The sequence below is a fragment of the Mastigoproctus giganteus genome, chromosome 1 (assembly GCF_048544385.1).
Source record: "Mastigoproctus giganteus isolate SK-2022 chromosome 1, ASM4854438v1, whole genome shotgun sequence".
In the NCBI taxonomy this organism is placed as follows: Eukaryota; Metazoa; Arthropoda; class Arachnida; order Uropygi; family Thelyphonidae; genus Mastigoproctus; species Mastigoproctus giganteus.
Window position 1 is genome coordinate 9676606 of NC_143575.1, and position 25489 is coordinate 9702094.

At 36.7% G+C, this 25489-nt stretch overlaps 1 protein-coding gene across 1 annotated transcript in view; it reads left to right on the top strand.

The window, feature by feature from the left end:
* Nucleotides 1-25489, top strand: part of LOC150090540 (multidrug resistance-associated protein 1-like) — an 82610-nt gene that overhangs the window by 34484 nt on the left and 22637 nt on the right. The window contains exons 6-10 of the mRNA XM_090378394.1: nucleotides 4954-5049; nucleotides 7181-7289; nucleotides 8013-8157; nucleotides 9138-9303; nucleotides 13642-13841. Of these exons, the coding sequence (XP_090234520.1) occupies nucleotides 4954-5049; nucleotides 7181-7289; nucleotides 8013-8157; nucleotides 9138-9303; nucleotides 13642-13841 (716 nt within the window). The remainder of the gene's footprint in view (nucleotides 1-4953; nucleotides 5050-7180; nucleotides 7290-8012; nucleotides 8158-9137; nucleotides 9304-13641; nucleotides 13842-25489) is intronic.

A 25489-nucleotide genomic window follows, 5' to 3' on the forward strand; every position in this document is an offset into this window, starting at 1 on the left:
TTATTTTCACAGCCAGCACTTGTTCTCTTCCTTATCAGAAATTTCTCCATTTTTTTTTTTTTTTTTTTTTTTTTTTTGTAAAAATAAAAATAATTTCTTTTAAAACTAAACTATGTTATTTGGTACAATCAAAAGGTTCCTGGACTTTTTTATCAAACATAACTGAACATAGACACTGCAACTCTCTATGTACTTTTCTTGAACAGTAATGCACTTTTGCCACTATTGATACAATTGCTGCCAGTTCTGGAACTGCTCTGGCTGGACAGCATGTAGAACACCTTTAACTTCTGGTTTGCTGCAGAAGTGACAACCTCATAAATGTTTCTCTTTTGGGGAAAAAAATCACATGGTGAGTGCTCATACAAGTAATGGTGATGTGGTAACACCACAGTATTTGTGTTTCAAAAGCTCTTATTGTGCAAGAAGGGTTGTGTGGATGTACATTGTCATGCAACAACTTTCAATTTTTAGTTGCTTGCTGTTCTAGACACTTTTGCTAATATTCCTGTATGTACACCTGTATGTACACCAATGAGCCAAAACATTATGACCAGTGAGTTGTTATGCAAATCAAAGCAAATGCAGGTGAACTACGGCGTGGGATGGTATAGAAAACTCCTGATACTGAGCTCCGTTAATTAGTGTTGTTCTTCAGATGGGAAAGGCAGCGGACTTAAGCGAGTTTGACAAAGGCCAAATTGTAATGGCCAAATGACTGGGTCAGAGCATATCTGAAACAGCATGGCTGGTGGGATGCTCATGGTCAGCCGTGGTTAGTACCTACCGAAAGTGGTCCGAGGAGGGGAAACCCACGAACCACCAGCAAGGTGTTGGACGACCATGGCTCATCTTTGTTTGAGGTGAGCAAAGGCTCTCCCGTATGGTATGTGGCAACAGAAGGGTGACTGTGGTGCAACTCGCCAGTAATTGGAATGCTGGTGATGGGAGTAATGTGTCACAAGACACAGTACATCGAACCCTGCTGAAAATGGGGCTGCATAGCCGCAGGCCCCTCCGAGTGCCCATGCTAACCACGGTTCACCAGTAATAGCACCTACAATGGGCACGTGAGCATCAAAACTGGACCTGGGGTGATTGGAAGAAGGTCATCGGGTCCAGTTTGCAGTGTTTTCATGCGTTGGGTGATGTTCTGCTGGGGTACACTGGGTCCAGTCATCCATGTGCTGGGCACTCTGACATCTTCCACCTACCTAAACATCATTGCTGACCAGGTACACCCTTTCATGCCAACAGTCTTCCCCGTCTTTCAGCAGGATAATGCACCATGCCACACTGCCTGGATTGTTCAAGACTGGTTCGTGGAACATGAGGAAGTCTTCCAGGTATTGTCCTGGCCTCCAAATTCCCCATACATCAATCCCACTGAGCATCTGTGGTTTGTGTTGGAACAGCAACTCCGATCTTCAGCGATCAGATCTGGTTACGTGTTGATACCAGATACAACAAGACACATTTAGAAATATTGTAGCATCCATGCCTCACTGGGTACGAGCCTGTTTTGGCTGCACGTGGAAGACCAACATCATATTAGGTAGGTGGTCATAATGTTTTGGCTCATCGGTATATCTTTCCTTATTGGTAACAGTTTGATCAATAAGGAAAGGATTATTGATCATTTTAATAATTCACATAGAGGAGTCATTTCATAGTGCAGAATACCATCACAATGGTAAAAAAAAAAAAAAAAAAAAAGACTATTAACAAAGGATCTATAAAAATTTTGTAGATGGGCTGGAAAGTGACAACCGAAGTTTAACATTGACAAATGCAGAGTACTGCATATGGGTAGCAGTAACCTCAGAATAATGTACCAACTGTGTGGTACTACACTCAAGGTAGTGGAGATTGAAAGACCTGGGGATAATTGTGTAGTCAGATATGAAGTTTTCTGAGCAGTGCAGACAGGCGGCCAAAGCAGCTCATGGAATCTTATCAGTGATATACAGGGATAAGGAGGTGATTATCCCTTTGTATAAGGCAATGGTCAGGCTACACCTTGAGTACTGCATACAGGTCTGGAGGTTTCATTTTAGGAAGAATGTAGAGCTGTTGGAATGATGGAATGAGTACAGAGAAGAGCAATGAGATTGGTGAGGGCAACAAAGGGGTGTCTTACCAAGAAAGGCTTAAATTCTGCAAAGTGCAGTATCTGGAGACTAGGCACCTGCAAGGTGATCAATACTCTCCAAATGCAAATGAATAAGGTAGCTGAATAAAATAATTTAACTCACTCATAGAGACATGACTGATTTGATGCAGAACTGAATCGAAAGCCAAGAGCCCCAACCCAACCCCGAAATACATCAAACCAACCTAATGAAACCATGAGTGCAAAAAAGACATCGTGTCAGAATATTAAAATAATTAAAAATGGAAAACCATTTACAAGAATACATAATTAAAATCACGACTATGAAATTTGAATGAACACATTAAACATACAAATTAAACAAAATTTACTACAATTTTCTTTGTGGGAGAGAGAGAGAGAGAGAGAGAGAAGTTAATAGAAAAGTCAATGAAAAATGATATTCAAATAAGATTAATAAAAAACAGAGCTACAAGGCTCAATCACTTCTATGTTATTACAATATATTTAAATGGGTAAGAGGTTACTTCAATCTTTGCATAGAATGCTTCCAGTCAATACTCTCCAAGTGTAAACAAATAAAATAATTTAATGAATTCTTTCACTCATAGAGACACGACCAATTCAATGCACAATGGAATCGAAAGCTGAGAACCCTAACCTGATACCGAAATACATCAACCCAACCCAATGAAACCACAAGTATGAGAAGAGATCATGTCAGAATATTAAAATAATTAACTATATAATATCAGTGCAAATACACTATAGTTTACCCATAAATTTAACTGCATATAACGGCATCATGTGATTTTATCTCATATTGTGGCTACCTTCACAACAAAATACCAGGTATTGCACTACTTCAAATAAATAATGCTTCTCTAGTAGAGGACACTGCTGTTATTTATTCTCAGTGGGCACCACCACCCACATTAGTTTTGGAGCTTGTTGGCTCACTCATTGGTGGGTGGGCAGGTATCCTGATAATGCAGACATTCCATCATGGATAAACTATGGTGTAAATACACCATAGTTTATCCATAAATTTAACTGCATATAATGGCATCATTTGATTTTATCTCATATTGTAGCTACCTTCACAACAAAATACCAGGTATTGCACTACTTCAAATAAATAATGCTTCTCTAGTAGAGACAACTGCTGTTATTTATTTTCAGTGGGCACCACCACCCACATGCATTTCGGAGCTTGTTGGCTGACCCATCGGTGGGCGGGCAGGTACCCTGATAATGCAGATATTCCATCGTGGTTGCGAAGTTAATTCTACAATATGAGAGATGCGAAATGGTGAAGATAATGATAATATTTTGAAGACTAAATGCACAAGGCATAATAAATTATAGGTTGAAATTAACTATATAATATCAGTGTAAATACACCATAGCTTAGCCATAAATTTAACTGCATATAATGGCATTGTTTGATTTATGAGATAAAACCACAATATGAGATAAAATCAAATTATGCCATTATATGCAGTTAAATTTATGGGTAAACTATGGTGTATTTACACCAATATTACATAGTTAATTCAACCCATAACTTATTATGCCTTGTGCATTTAGTCTTTAAAATAATTAAAAACAGAAATTCCCAGGGAGGAAAGCACAGTAAATTTTGTTTAATTTGTGTGTTTAATGTGTTCATCCAAATTTCATACTTGATTTTAATTATTTATTCTCATAAACGATTTTCCATTTTTAATTATTATAATATTCTGACACAATGTCTTCTTGCACTCATGGTTTCGTTGGGTTGATGTGATGTATATCAGGGGAGAGTATTGACTGGAAACATCATTCTACGCAAAGATTGAGGTAGTCTCTTCCTCTTTTAAACACACCTATTTTGCAACTTTCTTTCCTCCATTTGAATTTATGCCCCCCCCCTCAAGTGTGTAATCTGAGCAAGAGGAAGAATCCCATCAGCATTGAGCTTGCTCAAACCATTCAAAGCCTTATACACCTCAATCAGATCACTTCTAAGGTGCCTAGTCTCCAGACACTGCAATTGAAGAACTTAGCTTTCTTTGTTCCACTCACTAATCTCATTGCCCTTCTCTATCCTCATTGTAGCAGCTCTACATCCTTCCTAAAATGAGGCCTCCAGACCTGTATGCAGTGCTCAAGGTGTGGCCTGACTTTGTATATTGCCATATACAAAGGAATAATCACCTCCTTATCCCTGCTAGCAAAGTTCCTGTATGTCATTGACAAGACCCCATGAGCTGCTCTGCCAGCCTGTCTGCACCACTCTGAAAACTTCATATCTGACTGCACAGTTATGCCCAGGTCTTTTTCATTCTCTACTACACTGAGTGTAGTACCACACGGTTGGTATGTTACTCTGGGGTTACCATTATCCGTATGCAGTACTGTACTTTGACAAATGCAATGTTAAACTTCAGTTTCCACCTCTCAGTCTATCCGCCCTACATTTCAAGATCCTGTTGCAGCAGCATACTGTAGTTACTGTCATTAACAACCCTGCCAACCTTTGTATCATCTGCAAACTTGAACATTAAGCCTGTTATACCTTCATCAATATCATTAATAAATATAGAAAACAACAATAGTCCCAACACAATTCATGGATGATTTAAAAGCTAAGAATTGTAATAATTATAAGTTTTGTTGCTTTTTTTTGTTTGATTTTGTTGCAATGAGTGGGTCATCTGAGATAAATTTATCAGTTTAATATCAGTTTCATATTTGATACTAATAATAATACTTTGATTAGAAATGCATATATTAGAATGTAGCTTGTTTTTTTTTTTTTTTATCGCTAAAAATATATTAATGATTTTGTTTTGCAGGTTTCATGTAAAGTATACCTTGATTATATAAAGAACCTTGGAATTATCTGCTTTAGTGCTTCTGCGTTGGCAGCATGTCTGTATTGTGCTTGTGAGGTAAGAGCAAACTGAAATAACCAAATAAAGTTTGTTTATTAGTCAATATGATTTTGACTAATAATACATTTCAAAATTATAAACAGTCAATATGAATATTTACAGTACTGCAATGACTTTATTTCAAGAAAAAGGTACAATGGCATCTAAAGGTTAAGTTGCAACCATAAAATTAGAGGTATCAAAAAAGTGTTTATAGAATTTTCATATTTTTATGGAAGACTCTCAATATAAGGTTCAGTTATGTTGAATTTGGAAAGAAATATGCCTCATTGGTAAAAATCACAAGATCTATGAATGTTCAAAACTTGAGGGACCACTCCTGTATAATTCAGGCATTTGACAAGAGTATGATCACCTCTGATCATATTCTCTATTAAATCAAACTAAACAATTCACACTATGGGTTATTGTACTGTTTATATGGCTGATCATGACACCGTGTGGTAAGAAATATCACTTCTCTACAAGAGAAAATCATACTGTGGAATCTCAGAGGAGATCAGTACCCTCCACCCCATTCATCTCCTGAAGCATCATCTGATCTGGCTAGCCAATCCACCCAAAGAAATCATTTTGAGGGAATAGTTTACCTAAGCTCTATATATGAAAGCATTATCATCCATTAAAATAAATTCACAAGTTATGGTCCCCACTGATAAATCTTAAATAGGGTTTAAGGATTCTCTCTCTCTCTCTTTCCTCCCCCAAAGTGTGCCAATCTCAAAGATGTGAAGGTTAGTGTAGCCATTCATCACAATGCCTCCCCAGACTATTTTTTCAATAATGATACTATTTTTCCAATGTTAGAGGGATGAAAATATGTTAAGGATCAGTTACAAGACAGACTTGAATATTGGCTCATCTATAAAGAGAACATTGGCACATTGGTCATGGTTCCAGAGTTGGTATCTGCATCATTAGAATGGCTCTCCTATGGGAGGGGATACAAGCCATGGGCTATCTCACATATAATTTCCTTTTCTGATGCTTTCTATATACAGTTTATCATAGAATTGTCATTCCTATGCCCACTGAGATCTTATGGGGAATGCTGAGATATAACTTTTGACCAAACTGAAACTTGTTTTTTTTTTTTTTTTTTTTTTTTGTTAGTTGTTAGCACATCGGCTTCTGTGGCCATAATGCACCTCCCAAAATTTTTGCATTTTACTCTGATCCAAGCCTGAGGCGGGATTCGAACCCGCGACCTTTGGGTTGCCAGGCAGGCACTTTGCCCACCTGACTAGCCTGGTCGGCACTGAAACTTGCATTTGGGGATACCTCCCTGATGATGTTCTTGAAATTGCCCTGTCTACCTTGGCCGCTATACTCTATGCTTCCTCTGAGCCAGAGGAAGAATAAACTGGGGTGTGAAATCAGAATAATGGGTTCATGCCCCAGTATTATAAAAGAGTAAGGCAAAATTCTAAAAGAAATAAACCACATGAAATGTGGTTTGTTAGTGTAAGTAAAATTTATTGTGCTGAACATTTGATTATAGAACTTATGATAGAGTGCATTTATGTATCCTTTACTCCAACACACCTACTTAACTAATTTAATTCAATTTCTAGATTCCTATGGAATTTTGTCCTTAGACCTAGCAATAAAGGTGGAAAAGAAAACTTAATTATTAATTTGTTAATTAACCAATATGTGAATGAAATTTTAACATTGTGAATTTACATGAGGACACATGCTATCAACATAATGAAAATATTTGTTCATTTCCATGTGGTTCTTTATAAACTCATTTACATCTCAATTAATTAACAAGTTTAACTATATCTGTTTTCATTATTACTCTTATTAGGCCTCATGACAAGGTTCCACAAAGAACCTTAAAAGATCAACAAATTATTTAAATAGGGATTTTGTGTTGAAGTGAGAAATATGTGAATACACTCTATTGCAATTCTGTAACCAAATATTTGGCACAATAATTTCTACTTAAAAGTATTTCACATGGTTTTTTAGTTTCTTCCTTTTACAGTTTTTCTTTTATAAATACCATATAGGAATAACCTTCTCATATTACATTGATTTTAATGTTTAATATCATAAAGCTACTGATTGTGCTGTGCCCCCTCCTTGCTAAATGTTTGGAAAACATTTTCTCTTTTATTAGGTTGGTTCTGGAATTTGGCTAAGTTACTGGAGCATGGATTCTTCTGCAAATAATTCCACTGAAAGAGACATGAGAATTGGTGTCTATGCTGCCTTTGTAGGGGCACAAGGTTGGTAAGCAGTAATAAAAAAATTATTTTTATTATTATTTTTTTAAATATAAAATGGGTTCATTGATTTTAGTTTATTCATTTGCTTATCTGTCTGGGTAGAGTAAGGAATTTCAGAAAACTTATTTAATGTAGATAAAATTCACAGGATAGATTTTATGGGGATGGATGAAAGGGGCACTTTTATTTTTAAAATTCCACTGATATCATACATGAAAAATGCTTCATATACACAATAAAAATTATAGTTGGCCATATTGCTATTTCAGTCACCTGGGATTTATGCAATTGGAAGATACTGCCTGTGACTCTGAGATTCACTTCAAGCTGGATTCAGCAGATTGCACTTATTTGATCACTTTATCTCCATTGAGATGCTCTTAGTTGCTTAGTCTTTGGATGCAGATTTCTATTAGTCCAGAAAAGATAAAAGTATATGTGGCATATCCTTTAACTAGTATTTCCTGCCACTTAATCATAATCATTGCTATTACCTACCTTGATTCATTATTAGAACTACTCTGACACTTCAGTGTGGCTCTCATTACGTTATAGATGCCTTTTATAAGTATTACTGACCTCTTATGTTTTCTGATAAGTAGCATCTGCTGCAATACAAAATTAATTTGAAATATGTATTTATTATTTTTACTTGGTAATTTTCATACACATGTAGATCTTGCTAATATATTTTTATAATTTTTTAATAATCTTTTTCCAAAGGTATTTTTGTAGTTGTAGCTGCTTTTCTGATCATTACTGGAGCAATTAGAGCATCATCTTCCCTCCATGAATGTCTCCTTCATCGAATAGTACGAGCACCCATGGATTTTTTTGACACTACTCCACTTGGAAGGATCCTGAACAGGTAAATTTAAATTCATTTTTAAAATTGAGTTTTTCAAATGAAACATAAAATAATTTTATTTTCATCTGAAGATTAACCTTTCCACAGAAACCACATATTTTTCAGTTATTTATCAATATTATGTGTTACTCTATGTATCCAAAAATTTACAATTTCAATTTATTAACAATGCAGATCAAATGTGAATTTACTGGAGGAACTAGAATTCACACTGATGTAATTCTAATAGATATTTAAGTTTTTTTCTCTTTTTTTTCGTGTAGCCAGCACTATACAATGCCACTGGGGAACATCTACACTTTAGAGTATTATTCTTACTGCATTGGCATTATATCTTTTTTAAAAATTTAAAAAGTGCATTACATTCTAAGTTGAAAGAAGAATAAATTCTTACCAGTGTGCTCTTTGTTTGTTTGTTTGTTTGTTATTTGGTTTTTAGGAGCATTAGCAACTAAGGCCATATTGCTCGGGGATATGCAGTGGTCATTCCCTGACCTTTCTGCATCCTTCGTATTTGGTGGTGACAGGCTCGAACCCCGGTCTAATCAAGAAGCGTGTGCTACACACTGCTGCTCCTTCCCACCTGGCTATGGGGGTGCTGTGCTCTTGTACAATAATCTTATTTACTATTCCCTTCAAAATAATTAATGTGTAACACAATATGTTTCCATTATAATCAAATAAATTATTATCTAATAGTTGAATATTAAGTTATTCGACTTGTAAAACACAAATAATTAGATGCTGAATTATGCTAATTAAAAAAAAATCTGTATTTGATGATAAATTTATAAGCTTATATAAAAATATATGCTTGTCAACTTTTATTATTTAAAATTATAATAGATATGTTTTAGATTATAAATTAGATTTGTTCAAAAAAATAAATGAAATAGAGAATAACAATTCCTTACTGACTATGCTTTAGTAACAAATTTTGTTTTATTTTTTGACATTAAAGAAAGTTTTCAAATTCTCAGGTTTAGTCAAGATATTGAGTGTGTGGATAGTGAAGTCCCAGCTAACTTAAACTACTGGTTGTCTGTGGTATTTTGGATACCAGCAGCATTTGTTGCTATGGCATGGACATCACCATTCATCATGGTTGCTTTTGTTCCCCTTATTGCCATATATTATGGAATACAGGTAAGGTTATACATATTTAGAATGATTATTATTATTAGCTTATCATGTAAGATTTTCATCTAAGAGAAAATTCTTTATCGTGAAAACGTCTGAGCTTTTTACCAATTTATGAGAAATTATGCCATTTTTTTAAACATTTTTATGTAAAACATTATAATATAATATTCAATATAATTAAAAAGGCCTCTGTAGTTTGGTTAAATAATACAATATAATGTAATATGATGTATGGCAACTTTAGAATGTGATTCTTTCATCAACATACAACCTATGAGGTCATGACAGACAGGGTTAAATACATTGAGACATGTGACAGATTGAAATTGATAGAGTGGTAACACGCCCCACATGTGTGGCTTTTTTGCAAAGATTCTTAGATTGGTATTGATTGAGTGAGTAGGGTGTGTGGGAAGAGGAATAGTATACATTGGTATACTTCCATGTATACCAATGCTAGAAGTATAGTAAATAAATTTGATGAATTTGAAGTGTTGGTCAAGACATCAAAGGCGGATATTGTTGGGATATCAGAGACGTGGTGTCACCCAGATATAAGGAATGCCGAACTGGAATTTGGGGAGTACAATGTGTACAGAAAGGATAGACAGGATAGGAAGGGAGGAGGTGTTATGCTGTTAATAAAGAAAAATATAAAATCAAAAGAAGTGCATCCAGTTGATATAGATGAACAGTGCACTGTTGAGTCAGTTTGGTGTGACATAAGCACTGCGAAAGCAAAAATTAGAGTAGGAGTGTGTTATAGGCCTAATGACTCGAATGAGTACAATGAACAATTGTACAGAGAAATAGAGTGGGCTAGTAAATTGGAATGTCTTATAATGGGGGATTTTAACTTCCCAGATATTGACTGGATCTTGTGGGTTGGGCACTCACACACTAGTCAGACTTTTGTGGATTTATTGGATGATTGTTTTCTGCAGCAGCATGTTCAAGAGGCAACCAGAGAAAGTAATACTCTTGATCTGGTTAGCAGCAGTGATCATTCATGTATTAGGAATTTGCAGATAAAAGAACCACTAGGTGGCAGTGATCACAGTGTACTGACGTGGGATTTACTTAAAGATTTAATTACCATCAGGGGTAAAGGAAAGGGTTTTTGCTTCCGTAAAGGCGAGTACAGTGGTCTCTGACAGTTTTTAAATTCTGTACAGTGGGATCAACTGACGATGTTACCAACAGTAAATTCTAAGTGGGAAGCATTCAAGGAATTAATCGTGGAAGCTACTAGACTTTATATACCGATTAAGAAATATCGTTCAAGGTTTAGGCCTAAATGGTTGTCAAATGAACTAATGAGACTCGTAACAGAGAAGAAAAATGCATGAGATGCATATAAATTATCAAGCGACTCAGAAGCCTATGGCAGATATAAGTTAATCTGTAATCAGGTCACAAAGGAGGTTCGGCAGGCGAAGGCAGATTACGAGAAATCCTTGGCAAAAGATGCTAAGAAAAACAGCAAGGATTTCTTTACTTATATAAACTCTAAAAGGAAGGGGATGAATCTGATTGGTCCACTTGACATCGATGGTTCGACTGTTGATGATCCTGCTCAGATAGCAAACAAACTGAATGAGTATTTTGCATCTACATTCACACGTGAGGAATTATTAAGGTTTGAAAATGGCAGAAGGTTATCAAATTGTAGCAGTGTGCTTAATGATCTTGTAATAACTGAGAGCAAAGTGGAAGAGAAATTGTTGAAGTTAAACGTAAGAAAAGCACCTGGGGTGGATGGGATCTATCCAGTTATATTAAAGGAGGCGGCAAGGCAACTAAGCAAATGCTTAGCCATAATTATGAGAGCATCCTTGGACTCAGGGGAGGTTCCCGTGGACTGGAGATGTGCAAATGTATCCCCAATTCACAAAGGGGGATCGAAGGGTGACACGAGTAATTACAGACCAGTTAGTTTCACTTCTGTTCCGGGTAAAATAATGGAGTCGCTGGTTAAAGATGCATTGCAGGATCATCTAGACAAGACTGCAGCAATAATTCAGACACAGCATGGGTTTGTTAAGGGAAAGTCTTGTCTGACAAATTTGATAGGATATTATGATGTGGTTACAAAGGAACTGGATGCAAAAAATAATTTTGATATCATATATTTGGATTTCAGGAAAGCTTTTGACACTGTTGCGCATGGAAGACTATTGTACAAATTGGAGCAGAATGGTATTAAGGGTAAGTTGCTACAATGGATAAAAGGATGGTTAAGTGCGAGAAGACAGAGGGTGGTAATCAATGGGTGCTGCTCTTCTTGGACTAATGTTATTAGTGGAGTCCCACAGGGTTCGGTGTTAGGTCCACTGTTGTTTTGTATATTTATCAATGATATTGATGAAGGTACATCAGGCTTAATGTCGAAGTTTGCAGATGATACAAAGTTGGCTGGGTTGTTAATGACAGTAATGGCAGTCTGCTACTGCAACAGGATCTAGATAATTTGGGCAGATGGGCTAAGAAGTGGCAACTGAAGTTTAACCTTGACAAATGCAAAGTACTGCATATGGGTAGAAATAACCCCAGAGAAACGTACCAACTGTGTGGTACTACACTTAAGGTGGTAGAAAATGAAAAAGACCTGGGAGTAATTGTGCAGTCAGATATGAAGTTCTCTGAGCAATGCAGACAGGCTGCCAGGGCAGGTCATGGGGTTTTGTCAATGATATATAGGAATTTTGCTAGCAGGGAAAAGGAGGTGATTATCTCTCTGTATAAGGCAATGGTCAGGCCATGCCTTGAGTACTGCGTACAGGTCTGGAGACCTCATTTTAGGAATGATGTAGATTTACTTGAGCGGGTACAGAGAAGGGCAACAAGATTGGTGAGGGGAATGAAGGGATCCTCTTAGCAAGAGAGGCTTAAGTTCTGCAAATTGCAGTGGCTGGAGACCAGGCACCTGCGCGGTGATCTGATTGAGGTATATAAGGCCTTGAATGGATTGAGCATGCTGAATTCTGATGGGATCCTTCCACTTGTTCAGATTACGAACCTAAGGGGGCATAAATTCAAATTAAGAAAAGACAGATGTAGAATAGATGTGCGGAAATTTGCCTTTAGCCAGCGGGTGGTTAATTGCTGGAACAAACTTCCATCTGTCGTTGTGGAAGTTGATAGCTTGAATAAATTTAAGGAGGAACTGGACAGGCATTTGGAGGGAATGATGTGATTTTTTTTTTTTTTTGGCTGATGCTGCATAAGCTCATACATTTGCTTTCTTGCATCACATGCCACTACTACTACTACAAGGCTTAAAGATTCTCCTTTATTTTCATTCTCTAAAAATGAAAGAGAAAAAGCTCTGAAAGCATGTACATTATTCTCTATAACTTCTCAAACTTTAATTTCCCAAGGCAATAATTTTTCAAGATAAAATATGAAGTTTTATACATTAGTAGTAACATCACATCCATTATTGGGATGGAACAAGAATAGACAGACCCTGGGACAAGAATAGTTCTCCATCTGTGCCAAATGTATTTTAATTTAATATTAATTTAGTTTTTATTAATTAAATTTAATATTTTATATTTTATATTTAGGGTCTGTGTGCCCTGTGTGTGAGAAACATGTATATAAATAAATTAATTAATTAATATTAATTTAATAATAGATCTAATGGTTGTTTGACAACATAGGAAAAGTCTGTTTATCAATGGGTTATTAATCTTGTTTCAGAATAGCAATATAAAATCACATTACCTTTTAACAAACTTACTTGTGTTATAAAATATTTATAGTGGCTTCAAAGTGTTTGGTGTAGCTTGGTAAGAGCCTTTTCTCAATGCACTACATTCAAGAAAATTTTTAAAATTGTGTATATAACAGTGCATATATTTCTTTTTCCATTTTTATGCTTTTTGTTTTGCTAATTGCAGGCAATAATGTTGATTTCTATTATTTTTAATTACAATTATATGGTATTTTAGTCATGGTCCATTTAAGGGGGTATGCAAGCCTCAGCCCCCAGTGAAATAGGGGCCTAAAATTCACCTATATTACTTTCATATTCGGGAAGCCAGGGACCCAAAAATTGTGACCAGCCCTTGCCTCTGAAAGTGTTCAAATAGGCCCAGAATGCATTTTTTGTCAGACATTTTTTAAGCATCTTCTCATTTAAGCCTTTTTCTTTCAGTCCTTTTTGCTATAATAAAGATCCCTAAGGTGGTGTTACCATGTATGGTTTAATTTTCTTTTGTTAAATCTAATATTTTGTATTCAGTGACAGTCTTTTTCTAATCTAATTATCACTTTGGATTTCAGGCTTCTCTAGGCTATCACCTAGTGTAATGTTATAATTGTTTCTAATTCTAGAAAGTGTACATTGCAACCTCAAGACAGTTAAGGTATTTCATGTCTATATCCAACTCACCAGTGTTTTCCAACCTTAATGAGACAGTTTCGGGTTTGTCCATCATAAGGGCTTTCAAAGCCAAAAAACACTTTGTGGAATCTTCAAATAAAAGAGTAGATGCCAATCTTAATTCTTACTTCATGGTAATGTCTGCTAGCCGGTAAGTATTTTTGTTTTAAATCAAATGACAAATTTCTTAACTTTCTTATTCTTTCTTTAAAGCACATTTTGCAGTAGTGCAAAAACATCTGTCATTGTTCATATATTTTTCTGTATGCATATAAAGAGAGATTTTTTTCTGAAAGAAATAATCTTATTGGTCAACAAAAGTTCAGAAGCTTGTGAATATAACTGAAAAACTTTCAGCTCAACTATGAAAAAAATGAGAAATAGGCTGAGAAATGAACCTGATGCTAAGCTTGGAAACAAGCTTAGCATCATTATTATATAGGATGGCATTATGTTCATTAGTTTCTCAAAATGTTGTATTGTTACCAAAAGGAGACATGGATTTTTAGCTGGGCATAGTAAAGAGCTTATCTAATTAGTTACTCCCAGCTCCATTTCTGGCATTTGTCTTTCAATAAGGCACCATTTTGAACATTATGAGCTATAGAGATTATTGGCTTACATTTATGAACTCATTAAAGTTTGTAATTTTAATCTGCTATAAAACTGTCTGTTGACAAGCTCAAGAAGTTTAAAATATTATGAAGTACTTTGAGAAAGATAAAAGATATAGAGAAGTGCTGTTACCAGAAACAAAGTAATTGGGCAATCTTGAGTTAGTGCATCATCCCTGATATATTTATGTGAGGCCAGATAGTTTTTTTATCTGTTTTTTTTTTTTTTTAACCTAGAAAGAAGGAAAATTAAATATTTTACTAATAACATTAATTTTAATTTTTGTTGTTCATTGTTCAGGTAAAGACTTCTGTTGCTTTGTTGGCTCATATCAGCTTATTGACCACGTAAGCCAATAAGACAGTGTCATTTCAGCTTAAATGCTACTGATTGAACCACAACATTTCTACATATTCATGTTATTTCTTATGATGAACAGATAGGAATAAAAAGGATATGCTGTAATAAATTATCTATAGAATCACTGCATGTAGAACCATCCTTTAGTGGAAAAGAATATAACTCAAGGAGTTATTAGACTTGTTTCAATCCAAAGTGGAGTAACAAGTAATATTGGCATCTCTCTGGATGAAACTGAAAGTGCTCTTAGTGAAAGTTAAGGTTTATGGAAGTAAATTAGTGAAGATATTGTGTATAACTCTTTGGGCATGCTCAGATTGGTATATTAATATTTTTTTCTGCCTTAATTTTTTTTTAAAATTTAATCAGTCACAATTTATGTCTTAAAACATTCACAGGAAAAGAAATCTTTATGATTTTCATTGGCCTTGAAAAGGCATATGACAGTGTTCCAAGAAAACTCTTAAGCACTGAAAGAGGCAAATATTTATGGACAACTGATTAACATTATTAAGACAGTTTACAGGAATAACAGATGCAGAATTAAAGTGAGATCAGCTTTGTCACCCGAATTCCACACTTCAAAAGGTGTATTACAATGCTGCTGCATGTCACCAACACTTTTCAAAATTTATATCAACATCAGCCTAAGATCCTGGTAAAAAAAATGCAATAAAATGAGATTGCCGATGAATAAGAACACCTATATTCACAGTTTACTTTTTGCAGATGATCGGGTGGTGATAGTGCAAGACTTAGAAGATGCAGACTATGCATGTCATCAATTGTTTGAGGAATATAAACAATGTGGGTTTAAAAATCAATTTTGGCAAGACTGAAATGTTGTCTTCAGGATCAGGACACATTCTAAATATTGCAGGTTTTAAAATCAAATAAGTCGATAAATTCAAATATTTGGGATCAATCTTACAAAGTGATGATCATCCCAAGCAGAGATCAATAAGAGAATTGCAGACAGCAGAACAGCTATCGACCTGTTAAATTCTGTTCTATGGAGCAGAAATATCCTAAATAAAACAAAGAAACTTATATTTAAAACAATTGTACAAAGTCTTCTATTGTATGGAGCAGAAACCTGGACGTTGAATAGGCGAATGGAAAACAAATTGCTCTCCACAGAAATGGATTTTTGGAGATGCTCACCAAGAACTTCTAGAAGAGACAGAAAATGGAAGTGAAAAAGAATATTATTGACACTATAAAAGAAAAGTGTTTAACATGGTATGAACATGTAAAATAGATACAAAAAACCAGATATCCAAAGGCTATCCTGGAATAGATACCTCCTGGAAGGAGAAGAGGAAGACCTAGGAGGACATGGATGGATGGAGTATGGGAGTGCATGACAGCCCGAGGCTTAACCAACCAAGACATTTTGAACCGCACTTTATAGCGGGAAAAAATTCCTACCAAAAAATAACTTGTAGGCTGAAGAAACCCATTGTAAATGGAAACACTCCTCTTGAAGAAGAAGAAACATTCACAGATGACCCAGTAAAAATTATTTCAAAATAAAGCTTTTAATTTGTTTGAATATATCATTTAAATCATTACTGTATATTTTGTCTGAATGAAATAATTCAGTTCAGCTGATTTTTGGTTATAGAAAAATCTTACAAAATATCTAAAATTGTCTCCTTTCTTTTTTTTTTTTTGTTTTGTTTCCAAGTATAAAATCATAGAAATATACTGAATCAAAACCCAGTGAATTCAGGATGTTGGAAACTACTTGATTGTGAATTTTCCTTTGCCTTATTACCATGTTTTTCCTAACATGTTTGACTGGTAGCTTAATCCTTAAGAGGGGTAGAGTAGCTCCATGTACAGTCACAGAAATTTTTTTGATAGAAATCATGACTCTAGCTTGTGGTAATCAAGAACCTTCAAGTCAATCTGTTGTTCTATTTTTGGTAGTCATCCAATACAATACTTTTATGTGCTGTCACAATGGAGAAATATGCAATCAAAATTGACGAGGCTACTAGAGACGGTCGTTTTCAAAGCCGCTAAGTGGATTTTTCTTATTTATTGATTTGAAATTATTGTTTTTCTAAAACTTTTGATTTAAATTTAGTAGTATAACATTATTTTGTGATTTTCTGATTAATTTGGTGTATTTATTCTTTACTCGGCCTTGTAATTGCATAAAAGTATCGGTAAAGGTTTCCACGTGTTTCAACTCCGCTAACCGTTCGTAATTTTCCCGCCTTTGTGATACGATATACCGTACTAGATAGCGTTAGTTGAACTTCATTAGCAGTTAAATTGTACGTTTAAATAAATACATATAACGACTTAGATTACAAACGTAATATAATTAATTTTATTTAACATAATTAATTATACATATAACCACTTAGGTTACGTAACATAAATAATTAGTAAAAACAAATAATTAATACATAACTTGATACGAAAGTTATATAAAGGGATTTCGCAGATAACACTCGTTACTGAAACGTAAATATTTCATAGATAACACTCGTTACTGAAACGTAAATATTCCGTAGATAACACTCGTTACTGAAACATAAATATAGCGTTATAACTGTGTTTGGATACAAGTTTAGGATTTAATTTTGTACAGAAATTGAAATTTTATTGAAAGTAAATCTAAATCATGACTCAAACCAGAGCAGCAAAGCAAAGGGCTCAAGCTAATGGGAATGCTGTGGCCCAGGGGAGAACTGGGGGGGGCAGTTGTCCTCTGAATCACAGCCTTGTAAGATGCACTATTTGCTTGATGTTTGCGGAGCAGTCAAGTATGGGACATGATACTGCCATGGGGGATGTCTTTGTGTGTGTGCGATGCAAGGAGTGTAAGGAGATAAGGCGACAACTCAGCGTTGTTATGGGCCTATATGAGAGCTTGAAGGATAGGGTGGATGCCCTCGAAGGATTACAAGTGAGGGGCCCATCAAGCTCTCAGCTGCCCACACCAATGCCAGAGCTTGCACTTGGTCATCGCGGAACACAGCGGCAACCCCCAAGGCAGAATGCGCTGGTCCCAAAGGAACTAGTAGTTGTTGGTGACTCTATTGTCAGGGAAACGGGAAACATGCTTTGTAAAAAGGATAGGTGGAATAGGACCAGGGTATGTCTGCCAGGGGCAAAAGTTGATGATGTTGTAGAGCGGATATCATCTTTTAAGGGCACAAAAGGTGATATAGTTGTACACGTTGGCACTAATGACATTAAGAGTAGGAGACCGGCGGAATTACTTGACAAGTACAGGTCACTGATGAAAAAAAGCCGTGAATTAGGGTTGAAATTGAAAGTGTCTGCAATTCTGCCCAGACACGATAGGAGGGAGTATATGATGAGAGCCCTGTCAATCAGTTCGGCCCTGGAAAGATTGTGCAGGGCTCAAGGGGTAGAATTTTTTTCAGCCTGGTCTGTACTTGTTAACAGGAGAGACTGCTTCTACAGGGATGGGATACACTTAAATAGAAAGGGTGCAAGAATGTTTGCTGATGCTATCAAGGCAATGTTAGGTGGGTCGGAAAACTGCTAGATTGGGGGGATACAAGGACTAATAGATTAACAGTAGCCACTGGCAGAGGTGAAAGTGATTCTTGCACTGCTTCTATTGGAATGAGCCGCAGCCTGGAAAATAAGATGCAGGATATTTCAGAGACTGCTGGGAATCATTGGGGTACAAGTAAACACATGGGTTGTGTTAGGGTAGCTAAGAAAAAGAACAGGTGCATGTATACTTGTGTGTACACCAATGCTAGGAGTTTAGTAAATAAATTTGATGAATTTGAGGTATTGCTCAAAACATCAAAGGCAGATATTGTGGGGATTTCAGAGACGTGGTGTCACACAGATATAAGAAATGCAGAACTGGAATTTGGGGAGTACAATGTCTACAGAAAGGATAGACAGGATAGGAAGGGAGGAGGGGTTATGCTATTAGTTAAAAAACACATAAAATCCAAGGAAGTGAAGCCAGTCGACATCGCTGGACAGTGCAGTGTCGAGTCAGTTTGGTGTGACATAAGCATTGGGAGATCAAAATTGAGAGTAGGAGTGTGCTATAGGCCTAATGACTCTGATGAGTATAATAAGAAACTGTTCGGAGAAATAGAGTGGGCCAGTAAATCAGAGAGTCTTATAATGGGGGATTTTAATTTCCCAGATATTGACTGGAATTTGGGGGCTGGTCACTCACACAGTAGCAAGGCTTTTGTGGATTTATTGGATGATTGTTTTCTACATCAGCATGTTCGGGAGGCAACTAGAGGGAGTAATACTCTTGATTTGATTATCAGTAGTGATTCTTCATGCATTAAGAATCTGCAGATAAATGAACCACTTGGTGGCAGTGATCACAGTGTGCTGAAGTGGGAGTTACTCAAAGAGGTAACTACCATTAGGGGTAAAGGGAAGGGGTATTGCTTTCGTAAAGGCGACTACAATGGACTGAGACAGTATTTAAATTCTATACAGTGGGATCAACTGATGATATTGCCAACAGCAAATTCAAAATGGGAAGCATTCAAAGAACTTATCGTGGAAGCTACTAGGCTTTACATACCAACTAAGAAATATTGTTCAAGGTTTAGGCCTAAATGGTTGTCAGATGAACTAATGAGGCATATGGCAGAGAAGAAAAATGCATGGGATACATACAAATTAACACGTGACACGGACGCCTATGATAGATACAAGTTGATCTGTAACCAAGTTACAAAGGAGGTTAGGCAGGCGAAGGCGGATTACGAGAGATCCTTGGCAAGGGATGCGAAGAAAAACAGCAAAGAGTTCTTTACTTATGTAAACTCTAGAAGGAAGGGGATGAATCAGATTGGTCCACTTGAGATCGATGGGTCAACTGTTGATGACCCTGCTCGGGTAGCTAACAAACTAAATGAATATTTTGCATCGACATTCACACATGAGGAGTTATTCAGCGAGGGGAATGCCAGAGGTGTATTCAACTCTAGCAGTAAGCTAGAGAATCTTGTAATAACTGAGAGCAAAGTGGAGGAGAAATTGTTGAAGATAAACACAAGAAAGGCACCTGGGGTGGATGGGATCTATCCAGTTATATTAAAGGAGGCAGCAAAGGAGGTAAGCAAACCCTTAGCCATAATTATGAGAGCTTCCTTGGACTCAGGGGAGGTACCCATTGACTGGAGATGTGCAAATGTGACCCCAATTCACAAAGGGGGATCAAAGGCTGACACAAGTAATTATAGACCTGTGAGTTTAACTTCTGTTCCCGGAAAATTAATGGAGGCACTGGTGAAAGAAGCACTGCAGGATCATCTAGACAAGACTTCAGTTATAGCTAGGACACAGCATGGTTTTGTTAAGGGGAAGTCTTGCCTGACCAATTTGATTGGATACTATGATGCAGTCACAAAAGAACTGGATGCAGGGAATAACTTTGATATTATATACTTGGATCTTAGAAAGGCTTTTGATACTGTTGCACATGGAAGACTGCTGCACAAATTGGAGCAGTGTGGCATTGGAGGCAAGTTGCTGCTATGGATAAAGGGGTGGTTGAGGGGGAGAAGACAGAGAGTGGTAATCAATGGACACTGCTCATCGTGGACTAATGTTATTAGTGGAGTCCCTCAGGGTTCAGTATTGGGGCCTTTATTGTTTTCTGTATTTATAAATGATATTGATGATGGTATATCAGGCTTAATGTCCAAGTTTGCAGACGATACGAAGGTTGGCAGGGTTGTCAAGGACACTACTGACACTATGCTGCTGCAACAGGATTTGGAAAGGTTGAGCAGATGGGCTTCGAGGTGGCAAATGAAGTTTAACATTGACAAATGTAAAGTACTACATATGGGAAACAGCAACCCCAGAGCAACGTATCAACTCTGTGGTACTACACTGACAGTGGTAGAGAATGAAAGGGACCTGAGGGTGGTGGTGCAGGCAGATATGAAGTTCTCTGAGCAGTGCAGACGAGCTGCAAGAGTAGCTCATGGTGTATTGTCAATGATATATAGGAATTTTTCTAGCAGGGATAAGGAGGTGATTATTCCCTTGTATAAGGCAATGGTCAGGCCACACCTAGAGTACTGTATACAGGCCTGGAGGCCTCATTTCAGGAAGGATGTAGAGCTGCTGGAACGAGTACAGAGAAGGGCAACTAGATTGGTGAATGGGACAAAGGGGTTCTCTTACGAAGAAAGGCTTAAGTTTTGCAAATTACAGTGTCTGGAAACTAGGCACCAGCGGGGTGATCTGATAGAGGTTTACAAAGCCTTGAATGGTTTGAGCATGCTCAATGCTGATGGGATTCTTCCTCTAGCTCAGAAAAATCACCTGAGAGGGCATAAATTCAAATTGAGGAAAGACAGATGTAGGATAGATGTGCGGAAATTTGCCTTTAGCCAGCGGGTGGTTGGTGGGTGGAACAGACTTCCATCCCTTGTCGTGGAAGTTGATAGCCTAAATAAGTTTAAGGCTCAGCTGGATAGGTATTTCGAACGAACAGAGGGGTGAAGTGGAAGTGGTTATTTTTATTTATTTATGTTACTTTTTTTTTTTTTTTTTTTTTTTTTTTTTTTTTGGCTGATGCTGCATAAGCTTGCTTTCTTGCATCAAATGCCTCTACTAATGCTAATGCTAATGCTAAAAATAAAATGGTATTGTTTGTTTACAAGCATGGCAATACTAGTATTTTGTAATTCTTGAAACTAATATATAAGCACTAGCATGAGAAATGTTACAAAACACATGCCAGAAAGAAAAAGGTCTATATTATTTGCCTATATGCAGCTGGCCAGGAGCTTGCTTATAAACACTTTGGTTTCACTTCTCTTATGCCATAGGCTTCAGATGATGCAGGGTGGGTAGAAAATGCTTACTGAGGTGTAAATTTTTTTCACTCAGCTTCACACAGAGGATGAATAATTACAGTGAATGTGGTAAATGTTGGTCTTTTAACACATCATTGCATATTAGGCCATATTGCACTAGCATATTTTGTCTTGCACACACGTGTTTGTGCACCAGTTTGCACATTATTGCTGGATGAGGCATGTCCATACACTTCAACTAATTGCAAAACTTATTCACTCTGTCACTCATGTGGCATCTGCTTGAGTCCAACTAAACAGTTCATCTCTTATAATCTGCAGTACATTAACATGAAAAGAAAATATTGAATATCATTAAAACAAGCAAAATCAAAAAATAAGAAACTTGCATGATTCTCATGGCATCTATCTGCAAATAAGTTACAATTTACAATTTAGAGTTTAATATCAGTTTTGCAATTACATACATACTTTTTTAAGTTAATTGTTTGATTATTTGTCTTTAGAATTGTAGAGTCATATGATGCAAGAAAGCAAGCTTATGCAGCATCACCCAAAAAAAAAAAAAAAACCGCTCCCATTTCACCCCTCTGTTTGTTCCAAATACCTGTCCAGCTGAGCCTTAAATTTATTTAGGCTATCAACTTGCACAACAAAGGATGGAAGTCTGTTCCACCAACCAACTACCCACTGGCCTTAAAGGCAAACTTCCACACATCTATCCTACATCTGTCTTTCCTCAATTTGAATTTATGCCCTCTCAGGCAATTATTCTGAGCAAGAGGCAGTATCAAATCAGCATTGAGCATGCTCAAACCATTTAAGGCTTTATACACCTCAAGGCGCCTCCGTATCCAGGTGGGCAGGAGCAGCAATGCGTAGCACACACTTCTTGATTAGACCGGGGTTCGAGCCCGTGACCACCAAATACGGAGGATGCGGTAAGGTCAGGGAATGACCACCACATATCCCTGGAGCAATATGGCCTTAGTTGCTAATGCCCCTAAAAACCAAGTAACAAACATTATACACCTCAATCAGATCACCTCACAGCTGCCTAGTCTCCAGGCACTGTAATTTGCAAAACTTTAGCCTTTCTTCAGAGAAACCCTTTGTTCCATTTACTAATCTTGTTTTCCTTCTCTGTACTCATTCCAACAGCTCTACATCCTTCTTAAAATGAGGCCTCCTGACCTGTATACAGTACTAAAGGTGTGGCCTGACCATTGCCTTATACAAGGGGATAAGCACCTCCTTATCCCTTCTAGAAAATTTCCTGTATATCATTGACAAGACACCATGAGCTACTCTTGCAGACCTTCTGTACTTTTCAGAAAACTTCATATCTGCCTGCACAATTACCCCAGGTCCTTTTCGTTCTCTACCACTGTCAGTGTAGTACCACAGTGTTGATACGTTACTCCAGGGTTACTGCTTCCCATATGTAGTACTTTACATTTGTCAATGTTAAACTTCATTTGCCACCTCTCGCCCATCTGCTCAACTTTTGTAGATCCTGTTGCAGCAGTGTACTGTCATTAGTGTCCTTAACGATCCTGCCAACCATCGTATCATCTGCAAACTTGGACAATAAGCTTGATATACCATCATCAAAATCATTTATAAATACAGAACACAACAATGGACCCAACACTGAATCCTGAGGGACTCCACTAATAACAATAGTCCACAATAAGCAGTGTCCATTGATTACCACTCTCTGTCTTCTCCCACTCAACCATCCTTTTATCCAAAGCAGCAATTTGCCTCCAATGCCACACTGCTCCAATTTGTTCAACAGTCTTCCATGTGCAACAGTATCAAAAGCCTTTGTAAGATCCAAATATATGATATCAAAGTTATTCCCTGCATCCAGTTCCTTTGTGACCACAGAGTATCCAATCAAATTGGTCAGGCAAAACTTTCCCTTAACAAAACCAAGCTGTGTCCGAGCTATAACTGAAGTCTTGTCTAGATGATCCTGCAGTGCATCTTTAATCAGTGCCTCCATTAATTTTCCTGGAACAGAAGTTAAACTAACAGGTCTATAATTACTTGTGTCACCCTTTGATCCTTCTTTGTGAATTGGGGTCACATTTGCATATCTCCAGTCCATGGGTACCTCTCCTGAGTCCAAAGAAGCTCTCATAATTATGGCTAAGGGTTTGCTTACTTCCCTTGCTGCCTCCTTTAATATAACTGGATAGATCCCATCCACCCTGGGTACCTTTTTTATGTTTATCTTCAAAAATTTCTCCTCCACTTTCCTCTCAGTTATTACAAAATCATCTAGCTCACTGCCAGAGTTTAACTCACCTCTGGCATTCCCCTCCTTGAATATCCTCATGTGTGAATGTAGATTAAAAATACTCATTTAGTTTGTTAGTCACCTGAGCAGGATCATCTCCAGTTGAACCATCAATATCCAGTTGCCAATCTGATTCATCCCTTTCCTTCTAGAGTTCACATAGGCAAAGAACTTTTTGTTGTGTTTCTTTGCATTGTTCGCCAAAGATTTCTCATAATCTGCTATTCCTTGCCTAATCTCCTTTGTGACTTGATTACAGACCAGCTTATGTCTATCATAGGCTTCCATGTCATCCATTAATTTATATGTATTCCATGCATTTTTCTTCTCTGCCATATGTCTCATTAGTTCATCTGACATCCATTTAGGCCTAAACCAGTGTTTCCCAACGTGGGTCCCACGCCCCACATGGGGGCAATTTGATTGTTCAGGGGGGCAATTCAAAAATTGCTCGTCTAGAGTTTAAAACAACCGCCTACTATGATTTAACTTGTACAAAAGAAGAATTGTTGGTATCTCAATTTTAAATAAGCATTCGTTAAATGTTGTACTTTCTATAGAGCTGCACTTGAAAGTTTGGAGTAATATCAACTACAGTTTGCTCGGAGAGTATTGCTTACTATGCCTAGTGAAGGAATAGTACATACTGTATTGGACGATTGCTTATGGCATATGCAATGTGCAAGCAAAGTGGTTGTCTACTGTAGCCTACCGCAAACTCAGCATGTTATATGAAATAGGTAATTCCTTTCATACAAACGCTCGTTTGGGCATCGTGACTGTACATTTGGATAGGTTTGACGATCTCAGATTAAAATAAAAATTACTTTGTCCACGCACAGAATTATTATTAATGAAGAACCGTGATATACAATGGTATGTATTTGTCATATATGTATTTCTGTGGTCTCAGTAAATAAGCAAATAAGTCCAAAAACTCGAATTTGCAGGAGAGGAAAAATAAACTTCACACTCTCATATAAACACGCATATATTCGAATATACAAATATTTATTACTCACGCTAAAACTACAATAACGAAGATAGCTGCGTGTCACATAATAGTAAATAATAAATACTTTATTATAGTGCACTTATCTCATTTTTGACAAATTAGACTTATCTGCTTGTTCACAGAGACCACAGATTTAATAGCCCGAATTCAGTAATTCGTGTGATTTATTCATTCAAAAAGCGTACTAATAATTAATTTTGATATATTAAAATTAAATTAAATTAACTTTAATGCATAGTTTATTTTTAGTTTTTGATTTATCTTATATTTATTTCTTTCAGTTGCGCAGTAAAATGAGTAGTGCAAGTAAAAAAAAAGTTCGTCAGTATTCAGAGGAATACTTAAAATTTGGTTTCATACCCGCTATCCACGATCAAAGGTCACCTTTTTGTCTTTTATGCCAACAATGCTTGACCAACGAATCAATGAAGCGAGGTCGTCTTGAGGCGCATTTGAAGGCGAAACATAATGCTCATGCAAATTCAGATTTAAATTACTTTCAAACTTTAAAGAAGAATTTTGAAAAAAGAGCAACATTAAAGTCTCTGTTTATTGCTCATACTGCAACTGTCAATCGTACTCTTGAGGCTAGTTATGAAATTTCTTTACTCATTGCTAAATCTGGGAAAAATCATACTATAGGAGAGAATTTAATCAAACCATCAATATCAGCATTTCTTAAAACA